This window comes from Cebidichthys violaceus, unplaced genomic scaffold, assembly GCF_023349555.1.
Source record: "Cebidichthys violaceus isolate CVI_PGR_0920_01 unplaced genomic scaffold, fCebVio1.0.p SCAF_7, whole genome shotgun sequence".
NCBI classification, from domain to species: Eukaryota; Metazoa; Chordata; class Actinopteri; order Perciformes; family Stichaeidae; genus Cebidichthys; species Cebidichthys violaceus.
In genome coordinates, this window is record NW_027176927.1 from 10,771,492 (window position 1) to 10,792,020 (window position 20,529).

General features: G+C 41.6%; 1 protein-coding gene across 3 annotated transcripts; it reads left to right on the top strand.

Annotated features, from left to right (window-relative positions):
* Positions 1-4,769: 4,769 nt before the first annotated feature.
* ctnnb1 (catenin (cadherin-associated protein), beta 1) lies at positions 4,770-19,820 on the top strand. 3 transcript variants are annotated; one of them, XM_068736312.1, is made up of 17 exons: positions 4,770-4,921; positions 11,582-11,632; positions 12,500-12,724; positions 12,834-13,087; positions 13,187-13,425; positions 13,824-14,025; positions 14,337-14,481; positions 14,677-14,780; positions 14,962-15,096; positions 15,197-15,400; positions 16,012-16,170; positions 16,505-16,624; positions 16,996-17,146; positions 17,300-17,421; positions 17,539-17,599; positions 18,338-18,588; positions 19,000-19,820. In XM_068736312.1, exons 2-16 carry the CDS (start codon positions 11,620-11,622, stop codon positions 18,550-18,552), a joined length of 2,349 nt encoding a protein of 782 aa, XP_068592413.1. In that variant the 5' UTR covers positions 4,770-4,921; positions 11,582-11,619; the 3' UTR covers positions 18,553-18,588; positions 19,000-19,820. The 3 variants fall into 3 exon arrangements, with proteins under 3 accessions (XP_068592413.1, XP_068592415.1, XP_068592414.1); XM_068736313.1 differs by lacking the exon at positions 4,770-4,921 and adding an exon at positions 5,887-5,905; XM_068736314.1 differs by lacking the exon at positions 18,338-18,588.
* The last annotated feature ends 709 nt before the right edge of the window (positions 19,821-20,529 follow it).

Sequence of the window (20,529 nt, forward strand, 5' to 3'; positions counted from 1 at the left end):
GTCAATACAAGCATACACACAGACACAAGATTGTGCACACACATGTGTATGTAAACACATGGAGTTGGCTTTAGCCAATAAGAATGGAGCTTGAATGTGACCTGTGCTTCCCCTCGTGAATATTAAACCCCAGGGAGAGCAAAGCCTCCCTGTTTTCATGTGTTTGTGTGTGTTATTTCTGTTATCCTGGGTTATGTGTTATCATGGGCTCGTCCTCTGTTTAGTGAGAGCAGAAGGCACATACGCATAGATGCAGTTTCCTCACAAGCAAGCATTAAGCCGGATGAGTGCACAAGTCAGGATAATTGTTGGTTCTGTCAACGTGTGTGTGTGTGTGTGTGTGTGTGTGTGTGTGTGTGTGTGTGTGTGTGTGTGTGTGTGTGTGTGTGTGTGTGTGTAGTAAGACCGTAACAATGTATGCAATCCCCAACGGCTTGCGTATGTGTGCTGGTCTGTATTATAATTTTAATCTGCTTTAGCAAATTTTCTGTTTTAAAACTATAAGACACACCTGGAAAACATTGTGTTGGGTTATTCTATTCAGTCAGTATAAAATCCTGACAATGTTTTTGTATGAGAATGTTGTCAGACCAGTTCCACGGATAAATTATGAAAGATGAAGGTCTGATCTTTACCCAGCGAACAGATTTATTCTATTAGCTGATTACTTTGTTGAATAGTAGCCAAATATTACCAGCAGAGATGCACAATAATCCAGTCAGTATGGAGAATACATCTAGAAATAAATCTTAACATGTCCTGCATTGCAAGTTTGCATTTTTTTACTACTTAGAATAAATATATATTGTATTGTATTGTAAATGAATACAGCTTTATGTTTTATGAATCACATTTATTCATACACAAACAAATTTGTCATTACAATTACAGAACTTTTTTTTCTAAAATATGCTGTCTTGATTTCAATACTAATCTGCATTAATCAATAAATTGCAGGTGTAAATACTCCAGTGAACTGCTCATGCTGCCATTATGAAACATGAATCCAGCAGGAAGAACAAGTGCTGTGTGGGCTCCCTGAAGTGGTGCAACACTGGGTCATTGGAGAGCCACAACGTATTTGGGAACAGAACAGTCTGTGTTATTTCAGCCCAGCCTGTTGGATGAAGGGCCATTTCACAGGCATTATGGATTAATCTTTGGCAGGATCTCTCCAGGATCAAACTAAATTGGATGTTTAACCCCACGTGTCCTAGATCTGAGCGGTCTCTTGTGATAAACCAGGATAGAGAGGATTGAATCTGACCCACATTGGGTTAAACGTCATATACTTGTAACTTTATTTGAACTGACTCCTTATTAAAAGATGAAAATATAGTGTGTATACACACCCTTCCTCAGGTGAGTGTAATCCAAACCATGAAAAATGATTCAATTCATACTGTAACATTATGTCCCACTATTATATCACTCAGTGCAAAAAGCAGACAAGGAGAGGTCTCTGTCCAGTCTTTTTCCACAATCCACTTTACTATTTTTGTTAAAAATGAATGAAAAAATGAATAAAATACTTTTGAATATACTGTAGTGTTGTAGTTTCTGAACCCCCCCCCCTCATTTGATGACTGACTACTCCCCCAAAAAATAAAAAATAAACATTTAAGACTTTTGAACAAGCTATGCAATCAACTGATAAAAAACAAAAAAAAGACCTTTTCAAATGCACAGTTCTATTTGTCACTCCACATTGGTGTTCATATTTTGTACACAGATTCACAGCTGCAACCTCCCATCACTTCATTTTGAACTGTTCGTTATATTGGGCTGGGTGTTCAGTACAACAGGAGCAGTGATTGAGGGTTCTAAATTTAACAGGCTTGGTGCAATTTTACACTTCACAATTTTTTTTATATATGTAATAAAAAGTGTAGGCCTAGAGATGTGTTGTGGGTATAATAAATTCCTTGTAAGCACCAATAACATGCTCAATGTGTATGAAATTAAATAAAAACTGATGCTGCTTTTCAATGAAACTTTGACGATATACACTGAATGCATAGACAGTTTGCTTGATGCACAGATTCACTGATTAGACTTCAGAAGGATTTTCACAGACATTAAATATGATTATTAACCCTGTGCTCTTAATCCAGAACCAGTATAGTCATGGAGTTATGGTGCCAATCTGGTTCTGACTAAAACTTTATTGTAACTTAAGTCCAACTCTGCAGTGTTGCACCATCTCTTGAAACACTGTCAACCCCCCCCCTACATGATTTATTCATCGGGCTTTTGCTACACATACAGGCATTGTGTGACAGAAATAACATACAGTTGGGATAAATAATAAATGTGTCACAGAGACATTTACATTTTGAAAGGTCTGTAAACAGTGGAGTAAAAGACGTCTGCATTTTGATTTATGATGGTTTAACACCGTTCCATCAGGTAAACCTGTTCAACGTGCAATATAAATACACTGGGGAAAATGAAATATGCCCTTCAACTCTAAAGCTGGTATGTGCTTTTCTGATTTGTGTGTTGCACTTCAAATTCAAGGTTAAAATCAATGAACTTGATATATTAATCAAAATAACCAGTGATATAAACAGCTACGTTGTCAGATTAGTTTTAGAAGTGTTATATTCCTAGAAAAGGTTTAGGTTGGGTGAGCTCTATTTCACTTCTTTTATGACAAAACTTACAAGTACACTATCTTACAAGACTGTGTGCATGAGCCGCAGGTATAGATTACCATCCAACACAAGTATGATTATGTCAGACACTGCTTGTTCTTTCGGTTCAGAGGCAGAGTTTTCATGAAAATGTTTTTATAACCAAAAAAACCCACAGTCTTAAGTGTTTGATATTAAAAATGTATATTGGAAAAGTTGGAGGCAAGGTGCCTTGCTCAAGGACAATAGTTAGTAATGAAAGAAGAATACTGGACATGTCTTATTAACCTCAGAGTTCTCCTAACCATTACATTACCTTACCACAGATACACGTTTTGGGAATATAATAAAAATATCTGCAACCCAGAGTATTATTATTTACTTGAAGTCACTCACTATGCCATGATTTCTTTCCTGTTTGGTGCAGGAGCATGCTCCTGTAAGATCACGGCGCTACATGAACCAAGCCATTTAATTTCACAAATCATGGCTGTATATTAAACTGACTGAAATCAGTCATTCCCACTGTGGTTTGAAAGCCATTTAAAATAAAACCAATCACTCTCAGCTGCTGTCATCTTTCAATGTTGCAATCTAACGACACAGGGTGGACTCATTCTGGGTGATGTGTCACATATTGTGTATACTGGCTGTGTTGATATAATTCCTGTATATCATATCCAGGGACTGCTTTATTGACTGTTTTGAATTAGAGTTTGGCTTTCTGTAATGTATTCCACTCACATACTGTAAATACCAGTTAATGAAATAGCCTGTAGGCAGATGACAAGAGGGGAGTTCACCTTTGTTTGCCCATGACATTGTTCGCTGTTGAATGAAGGGACAGTATGAAGGTAGCACATTACCTGCTCTACACCTTCTATAACACAGAGATTAAGGGACCAAACACTGACTAGAGGACTTGTAATGCATGTTTAAATTGCCTATGCGGCCTATCCACTTACTTACTTATTATTGAGCCAAATAGAAAGTAATCTGAAAAATGAATAGCCACAACTCTGTGATCTCAGAATAAAGGGGAGATCACACTACTCACTTGAAGGACCTTGACTATGCCCATAGATCACTAATAATTTGAATGGCTGAATCTGCTTTTTAATGAAGTCAAGAAAAATTATAAATCTAACTCACACTATTTTGATGAAATAATTCTTTTAGCAATGCATGCATTGTTTGATCAAATAAGTCTATAATACAATTGCCTGAACTCTGATTTTCTTCCACTCAAAGCATGAAAACAGTAGTGATGATTCACTTCCTTGAAATATTTCCTTAGTATATGAGATTTGATCTAATTCACAAACACAACTGAGTCTATTTCAGTAATCAATATGGAATCCTGCTGAATTTACACATGCAGGCTACAATAACAATTTGAATGGCCAGCAGCATAGGGGTTAGGGAACAAAAAGACCACTAATGCTTGACAGACATCTAGTATTGATTGACTGCCAGTGTAATAAAAATACATCTCCTTGTTGAGTTTGTATTGTTTGCAGTGTCCATTATTGTGTTTTATTTAACTTAATTTGACACTTTGCATCAACTAGCTTTTTGTGTAAATAGTTGAAAGTATGGTATGTCAAATGAAACCCATATTTTGTCTCCCAGAACTGACTTACTTTACCGATTGTGTGGACTAATTATTATTTTTTTCTTCTGTGGGACTATTTGTTTGTTCTATCTACGGCAGAGGACAGTCAGTGGTGACAGGAGTGATGCTGTCTGCATTGCGACTCTCACTGTTTCACCATGTATAGGTGATGGAAATAATGCGCTTTTTCACAGTCCAAGAAGTTTAAGTAGGGAGAGGAATCGGATTTCCTTTTTGTAGTCCGCCGGAACTTCATTCAATTGTGTATTCATACTCGTGCTGTATACTTTGATTTCGGCTTGCTTTTTTCATTAAATCATTTAAAACTCAAAACCAAGGGATACAGTTATTAAGGTGGGTAACTATACGCGGTGACGCGTAAGAGTGACATAAATCAAAGATGAATCATGTTTTAGTTTCTACTTTATTCGTGCGCACGGCAGGATATGTAACCGCTGGAGGTGTTCTCCGGTCTATATACATGTGCCGCCATCTTACATTTCCCAGTCTCTGCTGTTTCGGCCAAGTCACTATTGACTGACTGACTGCGGAGGGAGTGGACGAGGGCTCCCCGCTAACGCTCGCCTTCGCATTATCCGCCACTTTTTCCACTTCTAAGAGGTTTTTACTCTCCAGGACCCGAGTCGACGGACTTGCTGTGTTGACAAGGGTAGGCTTCAACATTCAAACTATCGGCTGTACTCAGTTTCTCCCTCTTTTCTCGTCGGGCTCTAATTGAATGCCAACAGGAATGGAGACGTGTGTAGTGTGCGGGCCGGCTGGGATGCTGCTGCTGCTGCTGCTGCTGCTGCAGCTAGCGAGCCAGCGGCTTTCACGGCAGATATGTCGGATATGCCGGCCACTGCCTAGTGGGATCTACTTCTCAGACGATGCTCATTGGCGTTATGGTAGCCCCGGGTCGGTGTTGTGTAACCTCGACGGACCGCTGGTAGGTTACTATTAACGCTAGCTAGTGCCCAATGGATTTAATTGCCTTCCAATTGATTCGCGTTATTCTCGATCTTTGAGTGAAGCCGATGTTGTGTTCCCGCTTGTTTTTAATAGTAAACATCAGCTAACGATGGCTACGGTTAGTTAGCTTAACTACTATTAGCCGTTACGCTGCTGACCACATTCCACTACTCGGACTCATGTTTGACTTGTGTCTCCTTTGGCTCGGTTGTTTTGCATTAGGTTTAACGCTAAACTGATAATATGGGGCGAACATACTGGCGTGTGAAGCGTGGTAACTTATATCGTGGCTTTTGTATAGTTACATTTTAAAACTAAGGTAGCTAATTAACGTTTAGGTCACAAGCTGGTGAAGTTACGTTGGCACGAGCCATTCCCCCAAAGTTAAGTTGGAAGTTCGTAAAACTGAAAATTATCAGAAACTTGAACGTTAAATCGAGCAAGTTGCCAACATAGTCGCTCCAAACTCGTATAGATGGTTAATATTAACCTTTATTTAACGTCTAAGGTCAGTGGTTAGGTTTTCCACTCGTCCTTTTAAACAAAGAGCGACACATTCCTTCTGCCGCTGTGCTTTAGAGGAAGACGAGGAGGAGCCAGGGTGTGAAATCTGAGTCAGTGGTGGTGGGAAGTCAGGGGCAGCTGTGAGGGAGAGGGGGACACACTGTTATTAGGATAGTTGGTAAGTGTCGATCTGCTTTATTAAATGTTGTATTCGGTGCTTACTTTTCCTCAACATCCTTTTGCACATCAATGTTTTTGTTCGGCTGCCTGAGAGGGACAGGCGGGTCAACTTGAAGAAGTTTTATAGCTCGCTGCTTTTCGACATCCTGCCGATAACTGAAAACGAGCGATATGATTGTTTCAGATGTAAAAGCTGTTTTGCATGTGGTTTAGTGGCACAAGACGACGTGGTGGTGAGAGTTTTACATGTCGTTTATTATGCTTTGGTATAATTAGAAATTATTTAATGGGTTTTGAGAGATGTGGCTGAGGGTGGAGGATGTTGACGTCTCACCCAGCGGCTCCAGATTTATTTTTTTTGTCACGGAAGCTTTGAAACTAAAAATGTTTATTTTACCAAAATGATAAGAATACAAGAGCAGGGACGAGTTTTTATGGAATTACTGTGCAAATACAGTCTCTGGTGTTTTCATGCCCCAGACATTGCTGCATTGTCTTTTTAGTTTGTTTTTAAATGGGTTAGATATTTTGTTTGCGTCTTTTAGTGAAATCCCCTATCATATTACACAATGGAAACACAAAGTGACAAACCAATCATGTCCTCAGCATAAAATCCTTCTGAAGGTGCATTAACGTTTATAAGACTGTAGCGTGGGTGTAGTCTACATCCGATACCGGTAGTGGTATGTTTTGAGGTAATCCACCTGCAATAGACTTTTACATGACGCTTTGCAGCGGTGTTGCCTAATAGTGTAATTTTTCTATTTCTTATGACCCACCGTTGTGTCTGCACGGGGTCATTTGTAGGTTTGAGCCAGATTTTGAAATCTACGAATTTTTTGACATTAGTGGTGTTATTTAAGATTTTTTTTCCAGAAATGCATTTCTCATCAAATCACCTAAATTCAAAATTTGTTGGTGTTTTAGTACTACTCTCCAAACTATTTGTTTTAATTACACCCCCCCCCCCCCTTAAGATAAATCATTTTTGAGCATAATAAGGGAAAAGTAAACACCACAGCCATTGCTTGGATATTTCCTGGGTATCCATCAGTTTGGTTTGCAGTTGAAACGCAGACCAAGCACTGCAGCGGCTGCAGGCATTGAGCTCATTGTGTTGTTGGCAGCAGTCAGTGAGTGCTGCTGACCCTGCACATTACATGGCTAACATTGAAGCCTCTGGCAGCTCCTGTCTCTCTGCTTGTGCCGATAATACAGCTGGTCTGGGGTCATTAACTAATATGGATGTATTGAACTCAGCAGTTTTTTTTCCACTTGAGAATAAATAGACTTTGCAGGAGTTCAGATGAATTTAGCTCTTTTGATGTCCTGTTGTCAATAAATACATACTTTTTCTTTAACCCAAACACAGCATGTTCCCTCTAACAAATTCATTTCATATTATTTAAATGCAACAATATGCTAGGAAGAGGCTGTAAAATTGAACTATAACTGTCTGCAGGCCAAAAGAGGGAAATGCAATTTTTAGAGAGTGTGATTAATAAAATGATTTTATTTTTTGAGAAGGTAATACGATACTGTTTTCTTTACACAAGGTAAACTTCCAGGCTCACCTGAACTCACTTTGTGGCTCACAAATGCTGACAACATGGCTTTCTGTTTCTTTTCATTAAGACAAAATATGATTGGAGAGTTTAGATGTGCAAAGCTGCTTTGAATTCCAGCTATGATTAAATATATTTTCAATCTCCTATGATTGGTTTGTTTAGTAATGTAATTGTGGATTATTTTGTGTTCCTGCATTTGCAATATAGATTTTTTTAATTTTTTTTTCACCTGATTGAAGATGTTTAGTAATGCAAGATTTCCCACATGGCTTACAGATTTCTTTCACGCTTGCCTCCTAGCTTCTGGTGTGTCAAGATAATTGGTTAAACTTGTGCATATTAGACTGGGTAGGTGTCATCGTGGACCTGTAATATCTTATTTAGTTTGTGGGGTTTTGAATGAAGGTATCTCATGATAGTTATCGGTCATCTGGCTTTATGCCTAATCCTGATTGAGTTAACCTCTGTGCAATGTAGCTAGATCAACATGCTGGGAAACCCTGATGGTTCAAAGGTTCCTACCTCGTATGAGACGGATCTACACTATTGCAGGACATTTCTTCATGGTTGAAATAGGCTGTCCTTAATTTTATAGATTATTATTTTCTGCCTTGTGTTACTATCGAGGTCCTAGCTGTGCTTCATCTTGCTCTGTTTACAAATGCTGTGCGTTGTATTCCCTATGCTCTGAATAGAGCCAGCCTAATGGATTAAATGGGTTCCCTTGTTCTGTTCTGCGAGGCAGCGTAAGAACCAAACCTCCTTCCAACAAATAGCTGTACCGTTTCACCTTTTTATGTCGTGTCGCTTCACGTTTGTCATTCACACATTGCTGAACTCTGGCTCTCTATACGAACACCATGTTTTCCATGACCATATTCAGGGCAGTGAACCAGACTGAAGTACACTATTCCTGGCCGTCCGGTTTTGTGCTAGAGCAGTAAGCCTGTCATTTGAGTGTTGACCTGGGACAGAAGGTCTGTGATTACACTTCATAGGGCTTTGTGTGCCTGTGAGCATGCATATTTGTCACCATTTACATTTTTGTGTGCCGAGAAGATAAAATGTGTTTGATGAAGCTATACAAGCAAGGCTGCATGTATGACTTTCTATACCTCATTTCATCCCACATACTGCTTAAGCCATCTGACTCTGGTAACTGGTGTGTCACTCATTAGTCGTCTGGTTTCAATTGTATGGCTTTTAACTGGACCAGGCATGGCTCTACATATTGGATTTCACATCTGGCTTCAAAGAAACCTCGCGTTTGGATTTTTTTGTGGCCAGGCTGCTAGCCTGATATCAAGGAACTCTGACCGTCAACACAAAAAACTCATTACAGTAAGAGTCTGACTTTAGGGTAAGGCTGCTATTTGTGTGTCCCAATTGGAGACCAGACTCTGCTGGTTTGCCCATCAAAAACAAAACCTACATCTGGCTTTGGAAGCTGCGCCGGTGATAAAGACCCACATTTTCCACCAGTGTGAATGAGAAATGGTTCCACTGTGCTCTTTGATTGTATGTTTGATTTGTATGCAGCCTTGTACGGGACATATGGCACCCATTAGGGCAGGGCTAGGTTATGTGAGGGCAGGCCTGCAAAGCTTGGGAGGATAGTGTGTGAATAGTGAATTTGAGTTGGTGTGTTTGTGGTTAGAAGCAGCAGTCTTGGAGCCTGACTCAAGATTGTGTTTTGAAGACGAGAAGAAATTCAGAGCAGCAGTAGAGTTATCCATGAGTGTATTTGCATATTGGCAGCCATTTAACTCCACAAACTCCCACACATTCACTGGCACTCATGGCAGGCTGGATTTTTACCACAGCAGGCCTGGCTGCTGTGTATTGTATGTCTTTCATTTAGTCTAGTTTTTGTGCTTTATTGTTTACTTCAATGATATTCTTCCTTAGGATAACTTGTATAGAGCGTTTTCAGACAGGATTGACAGAAAGACTGTTACACGTTTGACAAAAGTGAGAGCATAGTGTTTTGAATCTTTGCAGGACATTCAAACGGTTAACAGGGACTAAAGATTAGCAAGGACGGTTTCGATAAATAGTTACCAACATTTAAAAACTATATACCTTAAATAGGCAGATGTTTCTTAAATTTGAGTAGTGAGTCTTCTAAAACAACAGGGTGATTACAGGGTCAATCATAGTTAACCATCCTCTTGGCTGTTGTCTGCAAAATGCTCACACCTCACACCTCTATTAAAATAAATAAAAAAAGAGCAGCGTTGGCTACTGTTAATGCCCGGTCTTTGGCTCACTTAATGATTCCTCTGGCAGAACCCTGTATTTCCTGCGCAGTAGGAGTCATTTCAAAAGTAATGGGCTATTTCACTGGCAGAGGTTATTTATTGCATTGTGTTTTTATTCTATTAGAACTATCAAAATCTGAAATAATCTCTATACCGTCAAAATTTAGTGTATCGTTGAGTGATCACACAGAAACTTGAAATATCAAATGTGATTTTTTTTTTTTTTTTTTTTCTGGCCATTTTTTACATTTCTTTCAGACACCCAACATCAAAATTGTTGCTGTCACTACATCTGCCCTTGCAACAGTAACCCAGTCGTACACTTGTTGCATCGAGCCTTGCGGCAAGAAGTGGCTGCTCAGAATTTGAATTTAACACTTTTACTCTCTATGGGGACAAATGAAAAATAGTCTGCCAAATATAATTCTTTTTTTTCCTAAAAGAAGTATGTTTGGTTAGTTTCATTAGTAATATTAGTTCATAGCCTGCAGACACAGGGTTGGAGTGACTGTGTGTGTGTGTGTGTGTGTGTGTGTGTGTGTGTGTGTGTGTGTGTGTGTGTGTGTGTGTGTGTGTGTGTGTGTGTGTGTGTGTGTGTGTGTGTGTGTGTGTATATGTGTGTGTGTGTGTATATATGTGTGTGTATATATGTGTGTGTATATGTGTGTGTGTATATGTGTGTGTGTATATATGTGTGTGTATATATGTGTGTGTGTGTGTGTGTATATATATATATATATATATATATATATATATATATATATATATACATACATATACACACACCTGCACACACATACGCTACTTGTACTGTATTCAGCGTGTAGTTTTAAATGTGTTTTCTCAATGGATGATGTTAAACTAGTATTGGTAAAATGGTATCAATGTCAAATGAAGGTTGGGTCATTGAAGGCATTTCATTTTAAATAATGTGTTGTCTATATATATTTTTGTATTGAAGATTATGTAGAGCCAATATATACAGTGTTGGCACGTCTGAGGTTTAAACTTGTTTGTTGTAGTAAGGTCTGTCTTGTATTTAGTCACCTCTACTTTCTCTAGGAAGGTATGAATACATGTTTTTGTTGATTAGCCCAAAGTTTCCTCCAGTGTGCCTGTTAAGTTTGAAAGCATGTTCTAACTGCTACGCCATGAGTTAAAAGGTTTTGTTCTCTAGTTTCCTGTTGGCTTAATCTTGAAATAAACATGTACAAAATATATTTCTGATTCTATGGCTCAACCGTCTCATTTCAGCCATGATTTTCTTCTGTATTTTTTTTTTCGTCTCCTAATTTTGTGGGTTAATGTCATAACGTATATCTTTTGAGTATGAATTGGAAATGCTTCTTTTTTCAATTTCCCTTGTTTTTTTCCTGACTCAGTCCCCTCCCCCTGGCTCTACCTCTCTCTTCTGCCGTTGCCGGTGTTTACTTTCCTGCAGAGTGTGGTTTCGGCTTCAAAGCCAGCACAAGAATGCGTATGGCCTCCTCCCTCCTGCCCCATTTCTCCCCACCCAATGCTCCACTTCCCCTGTCCTTTCCCACCTAAATAGTTTCTAGCTGCTACACTTAATGGTGGCATTGTGTGTGAGCAGCTGCTGTTTGCATATCTGCCTTTTAACAGGGGAGGAAATCCAAGAAAGGAAGGAGGCAGGAAAGGATAGAAGGCACTGGGAATTTACTTTTCTAGACCATTTGCCATTTTTAACATTTGTACATTTTTAACAAATTTGTTAATTGGCTCATATTTGACTCGAAGGAAAGGACTGTTGGTGAGCAGGATAGAGTGTAGGAATGATGCCACTGAGGCAGTATGACTGACTGCTTTTTTCCCTCTTGTTTTCAGATCAGGAAGCTGTGTCGGCCGCGGTTTGAGAAAGGAACATGGCTTCCCAGGGTGAGTTGATATTACATTTACATTACAGTCGTTTAGCATTTTATCCAAAGCGACTTACAATTCAGTATCTATCTATAGATAGACACTACGGGAGCAATTTTTAGGGTTAAGTGTCTTGCTCAAGGACACATTGACAACCTAGTGGAGCAGGAGCCGGGGATCGAACCGCCAACCCGCTGATTGAAAGGCGGCCCTGCTCTCCACTTAGCCACGGTCACCCCACGGTGATAGTTTTCAGACACGCACTCAAACTCTTTCACCTCCACCTTGATCATTTGTCTGCATCTCTCTCTCTCTCGCTCTCTCACACACACTAATGCGCATTGACTAGTACACAATGTGTTAAACTTGCAGCATTTCAGAATGGCCTCTTCTCCCTGTGCAGATTTATGTTCTCATTAGAGCAAAGTGAATTAGTTATTGATTTCAATTTGAAACTCAGTGCACATGTAAAATCAAACTTTATGCCTGAAGAGACTTTACTGGTAAATCTCATATCATTGAATTATGAAACTGTGGGAACATGGCAAGAGAAGCAGGTTAGAGGTCTATTCGTCACAGTGGTCATTGAAATTAATCTAAAACTGGATTAATAATTCTAATTATGTTACTAAACAATATTGTTGTAGCCATTGTTTAGATGGTTGAAACTTCACTCTTTCATAAAAATTGCCAAGCCGACCATTCCGGTTTCTCTGCATTATATTGTCCTTGCACAAAATTTGAACAAGGATTTCATGTGGATGACCAAATTGCATGTCTTGTCTTCGTTTATTTACTCAGCTACTGCAAAGTTGGTTAGACTGACTTTTCCAGATGTTTTTCATTATGTTGATGCACAATTTCTAATTCTTTGTCTCTCTCCAGCTGATCTGATGGAGCTGGACATGGCCATGGAGCCAGACCGTAAGGCGGCCGTCAGTCACTGGCAGCAGCAGTCTTACCTGGATTCAGGCATCCATTCAGGGGCCACCACAACGGCTCCCTCTCTCAGTGGGAAGGGCAACCCTGAAGAGGACGATGTCGACAACCAGGTCATGTATGAGTGGGAGCAGGGCTTCAACCAGAACTTTGCCCAGGAACAAGTACAAGGTAGGTCATAATACCTACAATTTATTGGTCTTTTGAGGGAGGCACTTATGGCCCGAAGAGCAGTTTGAATCTCAATATAACAAAACAACCGTTCTTCTTCCTCTACTAGACATAGATGGTCAGTATGCCATGACGCGTGCCCAGCGGGTGCGTGCGGCCATGTTCCCAGAGACTCTTGAGGAGGGCATGCAGATCCCCTCCACACAGTACGAAGCAGCAAACCCCACCAACGTTCAGAGGCTGGCAGAGCCCTCGCAAATGCTCAAACATGCTGTGGTCAATCTGATCAACTACCAAGATGATGCTGAGCTGGCAACCAGAGCAATACCAGAACTCACCAAACTACTCAACGATGAGGACCAGGTAGTTGCCCATGAAAACTGTGGCTGAGTATTGGCTTTGAATTGTTGTTGTTGTTTTGTTTTCCCTTCGGTCCCTAACATGTATGCCTGTCCCCACCAGGTTGTAGTAAACAAAGCAGCAGTGATGGTCCACCAGCTTTCAAAGAAAGAAGCTTCTCGCCACGCCATCATGCGCTCTCCTCAGATGGTGTCGGCCATTGTCAGGACCATGCAGAACACAAACGATGTGGAGACAGCTCGCTGCACCGCAGGAACACTCCACAACCTGTCCCATCACAGAGAGGGTCTGCTGGCTATTTTCAAGTCTGGAGGAATACCAGCTCTAGTTAAAATGCTTGGGTATGTGAGAGGAGGATGGAGGGATTCAGGTTTTTTTCTTGGGTTTCCATTCGTTTGATGTGCTGTAGCTCACCAGTACAGGAAGGCAGGAAGCCGTGTGCTGGGATGTTTACATCGTTCCTGGTAAAAAAATGTTTTGCTGTTTTTTCCAAAACCAGATTTGTTGCAATCCAGAGTTGACAACATAAGCATAACTTTGTTTCAATGTTGGTAAAAAGCCTCTTTTTGACACGGTGGCCTATCAATTGTGATAAGAGAAACATGAAGGATTGCAACTGGCTGCTAACTCATCAAAGGCAGAGAGCAAGGACCTTTTGAGAAACCTAATCGAATACATTTCTAGTTGTGGATATTTCCCCGTGGGACAGTAATCTAATGAGCGTTTGTTTGTTCTGCAGTTCACCAGTGGACTCTGTCCTGTTCTATGCCATTACCACTCTCCACAACCTCCTCCTGCACCAGGAAGGAGCCAAGATGGCTGTCCGTTTAGCTGGGGGTCTTCAGAAAATGGTGGCTCTGCTCAACAAGACCAATGTCAAGTTCTTGGCCATCACCACTGACTGTCTCCAGATACTGGCCTATGGAAACCAGGAAAGCAAGGTGAGGTGTAACTGGGACGTGTGTGTGTGTGTGTGTGTGTGTGTGTGTGTGTGTGTGTGTGTGTGTGTGTGTGTGTGTGTGTGTGTGTGTGTGTGTGTGTGTGTGTGTGTGTGTGTGTGTGTGTGTGTGTGTGTGTGTGTGTGTGTGTGTGTGTGTGGGGTCACAAGTTAATACTGTGGTAATACACGCGTAGCTTTTTCAATGTTTAAGGTCATGCATGTGTGATAAATTGGTCTCTGCTTGATATGATAAGGCAAAGTTGCTCTGTTACTCTAACATCAACCTTTTGTGTGCCTTCTCTTCTTGTGCAGTTGATCATCTTGGCCAGCGGTGGCCCACAGGCATTGGTCAACATCATGAGGACTTACACCTACGAGAAGCTGTTGTGGACGACAAGCCGTGTTCTCAAAGTTTTGTCGGTCTGCTCCAGTAACAAGCCGGCCATTGTTGAAGCTGGTGTGTTTGGCCTTCTAAACAAGTGTTTGTAATATGAGCTTCAATATCATTGTGCATGTACTGTGTATTCATGAGTGAGGTTCTTTCTTTCAGCTCATTCAGTGCAAACTGCTGAGTCAAATAACATTTAGGAACAACTTTTCACATGCATGGATAATCAACCCTTTTTTTTCTTATCTGTGTCCCCCTGTGCAGGAGGCATGCAGGCTCTGGGACTCCACCTGACAGACCCCAGCCAGAGACTGGTCCAGAACTGTCTCTGGACTCTCAGGAACTTATCAGATGCTGCCACCAAACAGGTGATCAGAACTGTCCCTTCTACAAACATTGAAATCTTATTTTGTCAGCAGAAAGACGATAAACTCATCTATTTTCTTGCTGTTGTTGAAATTCATCTCGGTACCACTTATTCTCCATGCTCTTGATGCTGCATACCAACCTGTCCTTTCATGCTAACTTCACAATTGTCTTTGTCTCCAGGAGGGGATGGAGGGTCTCCTAGGAACTCTGGTCCAGCTGCTCGGCAGTGACGACATTAATGTTGTGACCTGTGCTGCTGGCATCCTGTCTAACCTGACCTGTAACAACTACAAGAACAAGATGATGGTCTGCCAGGTGAGTACACACATGGAGTAACTGTTTTCAAATACTGTCCGTTAAATATTTTCACCAAAGTTTGTGTCCTTTTCTTATTTATAATTCTGTTTCTTTGTAGGTTGGAGGTATTGAGGCATTAGTTCGCACAGTGCTTCGGGCCGGAGACAGAGAAGACATCACAGAACCAGCTATTTGTGCCCTGCGTCACCTCACATCTCGACACCAGGACGCTGAGATGGCACAGAATGCAGTCAGACTGCACTACGGCCTGCCTGTGGTCGTCAAATTACTGCATCCGCCATCACACTGGCCACTTATTAAGGTACTCGCACAGACGCGCCAGCAGAAGCAGCCACATAAGCAGCTTATCACCGTCGGTCCTTTGTGCGTCTTTTCTTGTCGTGGTGTTTCCTGTTCTAATCAGTTTACACTTGACCATGCCTTGAATCTAGAATATTGGGCCGAACCTGACACCGTATCACTTCTGTGGAAAAGTGGAGTTGGCTGTTAGTCCATGCGGACGGCTTTGGGTCTCTCAGGACTGAATGTTTTGTTGTGAATTTAGAATGCAGTACAATACTACTGGAAGTTACTGAAACCTGTAGAAGGTCTGCAACTCATGATCGTTTTAGGCCCAGTCAAATATAGAAGCTGCAAAACGGTGCAATGAGTACTGGCGTGTAGTATCTTGTAGTGTATTTGTACTGATGGGACAGAAAAAAAGCATTTGACAAAACAAGCTAGTCCCAAATTACAAACCCAATCCACCATCCAGAAGGAAGGACTTATTAAATGAAATGTTGAGAAAGAATGCCTTTTTAAAATGTTTCAAATGCAATTGTATACCTAAAAATAACATTTGGCTGTGGTTCTTTGTCAGATGTGACTAATGGCTACCTACAGTTGACATTTAAAGTGTTTGTTTGGCTGCAGGCTACAGTGGGTCTGATCCGTAACCTGGCTCTGTGCCCTGCTAACCACGCTCCTCTGAGGGAACAGGGAGCCATCCCCCGTCTGGTTCAGCTGCTGGTCAGAGCACACCAAGACACACAGAGACGCACCAGCATGGGAGGCACGCAGCAGCAGTTTGTGGTGAGAGCACACACACACACACACACACACACACACACACACACACACACACACACACACACACACACACACACACACACACACACACACACACACACACACACACACACACACACACACACACACACACACACACACACACACACACACACCTCCACAACATAATTAATGGGAGTATGGGACATGCAGAAATCACAAACGGTTCCCAAAGAAAATGTAAACCTAGAACTGATTATTTCTTTCTTTGTGATTGCCACCATTGCCTGCTCATCACAAGAGTCTTAAAGGGCTCCCTACAGTTTTAAGTTGACTAATTGGGTGTTTGTGTCATTAGGAGGGAGTTCGTATGGAGGAGATTGTGGAGGGCTGCACAGGAGCACTTCACATCCTGGCCAGAGACGTCCACAACAGAATAGTAATCAGAGGACTCAACACCATTCCACTCTTTGTACAGGTAAAAAAATAATAAATAGAGACACATAATTAAAATGAAACGATGTAATGTGCTTCTGGGAATTGTAAACTGATTAATGTTATTAAATGGTTTTAGATGCCATTTTGGATTGAATGGAGATCATGAATATTAGAAATGTCAGTAATTGTGTCAGATTGAGGTAGTTTACAAAAAAGAAAACTGCTATTTTGTGTGTGTGTGTGTGTGTGTGTGTGTGTGTGTGTGTGTGTGTGTGTGTGTGTGTGTGTGTGTGTCCGTGTGTCCGTCCCCGTCCTTGCACTCCAGGAACCTCTGCTGGTTGCCTCCTTTCAGATCATTTGTGAGTACTGTGAAAGCTGAGAATTTATCTTTTCCTGTGTTTGTTTGTGCAGCTGCTGTATTCTCCCATTGAGAACATCCAGCGTGTAGCAGCAGGCGTCCTGTGTGAGCTGGCTCAGGATAAAGAGGCCGCTGAGGCCATCGAGGCCGAGGGAGCCACCGCACCGCTCACTGAGCTATTGCACAGCCGCAACGAAGGAGTCGGTACGTTCACAAAAAACACACTAATATACATGAAAAGCCAGTCCAGCTGACAAATTCAGTTTTCCACAGACAGTTTTATTGTCTCCTCTCTGCTGTAGCATTGCTGTATTTGTAGTAAGTTGCTTTTTGACTAAACCCTCCATCTTCCCTCAGCTACCTATGCTGCAGCAGTTTTGTTCCGTATGTCCGAGGACAAACCCCAAGACTACAAGAAACGCCTCTCTGTAGAACTCACCAGTTCGCTCTTCAGGACTGAACCAATGGCCTGGAACGAGGTACGAAACGATAACAAACGGTTGTTTTCAAATTGCTTAACTGTACATTTGTACACTAAACGGATGCTTGTGCACCGAAAGTGACTTCAAAATGTCTATCTGTGTATTGCTTTGCAGACTGGAGACCTGGGTTTGGATATTGGAGCACAGGGAGAGCCTCTGGGCTACAGACAGGAAGGTAAGGCACCTCTGGGAGACTCCCATGAGAAACACAGGATTAGTCTGTCCCTCCTGTTCTATTGATCCTCCTCTGCCTCCCTCAAGTTGAAAACACAACAAAATATTGTTATAGTCATATGACTGAGCTCCATCTGCCCATCCTAATTATTGCAGATGACATGATTGGCTGTTAAACACACAACTTTACATGATGGTGAAGGGCAATGATGCTTTCGAGTTCAGGGTGGAGGTTGGTTTATTCCGGCTGTCACTCAGAATAACACAGGTGGCTTTAAGAAATGCAAAACTGGTGCTTTCAGCTCTTGGCACAGTTGGCCATCACAGTTTTATGAGTGTCCCAGGACCTTGGGCTGTGTACTGATCAATAGGATAAGAGCCCAGGGTTGGCTGTTTTTATTTTAATTTGCACTGCTCTCCATTCCTCCAGCACTAACAGCTTTACTTGGCTCTCCAAATGAAAGCAAAGACTTGATGTTGGTAGATGTATTGGAGAACACCCCTGGCCACCGCAGATGGATTTCTGTTGGAGGAACCAAACTAAATTCAGTGAACTGAGCCATGAGTTAAGCTGAAGTGCAGTAGTTTAGTCTGCTGGAGGGTGGAGGTGTGCCGTGTTGCTGTGCAGTGTTTCGCGTGAATCCTCGTACTACTGTGTGGAAAGCTTGGTTTGTTAACATGCTTTTAACAACCGCTCTGCTTCCCCCGCCTCTCCCCCATCTACTCCTTCCTCCCCCAGACCCAAGCTACCGTTCCTTCCATTCAGGGGGTTACGGCGGGGACTCGATGGGTATGGAGCCCATGATGGACCATGATCTGGGTGGGGTCCACCACCCTGTCCAGGACTACCCCCCTGTGGATGGGCTGCCTGACCTGGGACACGCCCAGGAACTGATAGAGGGTCTGCCACCCGGCGACTCCAACCAACTGGCCTGGTTTGATACCGACCTGTAAATACGAAGACCAACATTACACTACACTTTCTACTAGGTAAGAATATCTTCACAGTAGCTCTGTATCAGCCGAAGTGAAATGATTGAGGCGTTTTTGGGGCAAGATGTAAAACTATAAGTCTGAGGGAGAGGAGAGGCTGTGCTCACTGTGGCTGCTGCATGTTTAAACTGTTCCTAATTGCAAAGCTGTGTGTGTGTGTGTGTGTGTGTGTGTGTGTGTGTGTGTGTGTGTGTGTGTGTGTGTGTGTGTGTGTGTGTGTGTGTGTGTGTGTGTGTGTGTGTGTGTGTGTGTGTGTGTGTGTGTGTGTGTGTGTGTGTGTGTGTGTGTGTGTGTGTGTGTGTGTGTGTGTGTGTGTGTGTGTGTGTGTGGTCTTAACCAATGTCTGTGCCCTGTCTCCCTCCCCCCTCATTCCTCCTCCCTTTTTTCCACTCTGTCCATTCTTTGCAGCTGTATCATGTGATCTGGATGAACCTGCATTGTGATTCGCCCATATGGAGGAGGCGGGTTTTCAGAAAGTGCCTGAAGAAGACTCAACAACAGCAAGCAGAGTTTCCTGTCTATGGGAACTCCATTGGGACAAACTAGATTTAAGTGCGGTTCTGTTCTGGTCTCAGCCTGATGGTGGGCTGACTTCAAATCCTGACATGACACACAGATTTTGATCTCAATATTGATTTTTAAAAAATGCTTTTTATGTACTTTGTTTTCTTCTTTTTACTTGATTTGGTTGTTTTCCTTTTTTATTCTTTTTTTTCCCTCAAGTCTATAATGGTACAAACTGATTATAGTTATTTTCATTATCCTGAATTATGATATTCATCTCTTGTTTTTGCAGTCCCTTGTATTTTAAGTCTCTGGTAGTGTGGAGTTTTTTTTTTTTTTTTTTTTTTTTTTTTTTTAAGTGGTAATGCTCCATCCAAGTAAAGAATCTGATCACATTATAAATGGTGTCCAAACACTAAAGTTAATCAGTTGAATTGTATTCTGATGAAGTGTAACATTGTGTAGCTTTTGTATAAAAAAAAAAAACATGAATTGGAAATCATGGTCCAAATATCAAGCTATTTTCTTGCTTTAAAGGTGGACACTTATGTGTCTCTGCTGTTCCAAAGGGGGTGTAGCTGACCTAGCTGGATGGGTGTGGCTGTGGAAGGACAGGGGTGGAGGAGGGCTCTTATTAGTCTACTGTTACTAAGGGGGAGGTAGTAGGAGGAGCTGGTTGCTGTAGCCTGCTGTGTTCTGAAACAATAAAATGGACTGTCATTTCACCTCTGCGTCTAATTTCACAAACACCTTAAATCCTCAAGGATATGAAGCTACACAGTAAGACGACACGTTTCTTAAACTAGACCGATTCACTGCTTTAATTATGCAGCATTAGGACATCAGTGGGTATATACTGAACAGTTCTCAGACATCAAAGGTAAGGATGAGAAGAAACTGCTGTGACCCTCAGTTCAAGGCAACAAATGACAGCTAGGTAGTGAGGTGTGCAAAACGTGTGCACCAGCTGTGAGAACGAGTCCACATCCACCTGCGGAGGCCATGAAGCAGGGTGCCAGATCTCTTCAGTCTTCATACGAGTTTGTCAAATTGCAGATAGTTTAACTTTGTGGATATTACACAACACCGCAGTCTTTGCTGCCCCAAGATTAGTAAGACTTGCATATAAAACTAGTATTTTTTTCAGAGGACATGAAAGAGACTAGATATTAGATGACTCTTACAACATACTATATACCCTGTTGCTTATTCTGTCCAATTATAATGTATACAGGTAAACAACCGTGATTTCTGTGCAACCGTGACATCAGGCCCCTCTGTAGATATTTACCCCGGTCTTAAACTATCTGCATGGTACTGGTCCCTGCTACCATCATGCAGAACATCTTAAATTGTGTGGTATCATAATTCCTAAAAAGAGACGTCTCAGTGTGTGATGGCATAAAGAGAAACTGGCTGTAGTTGAGCAGTGTG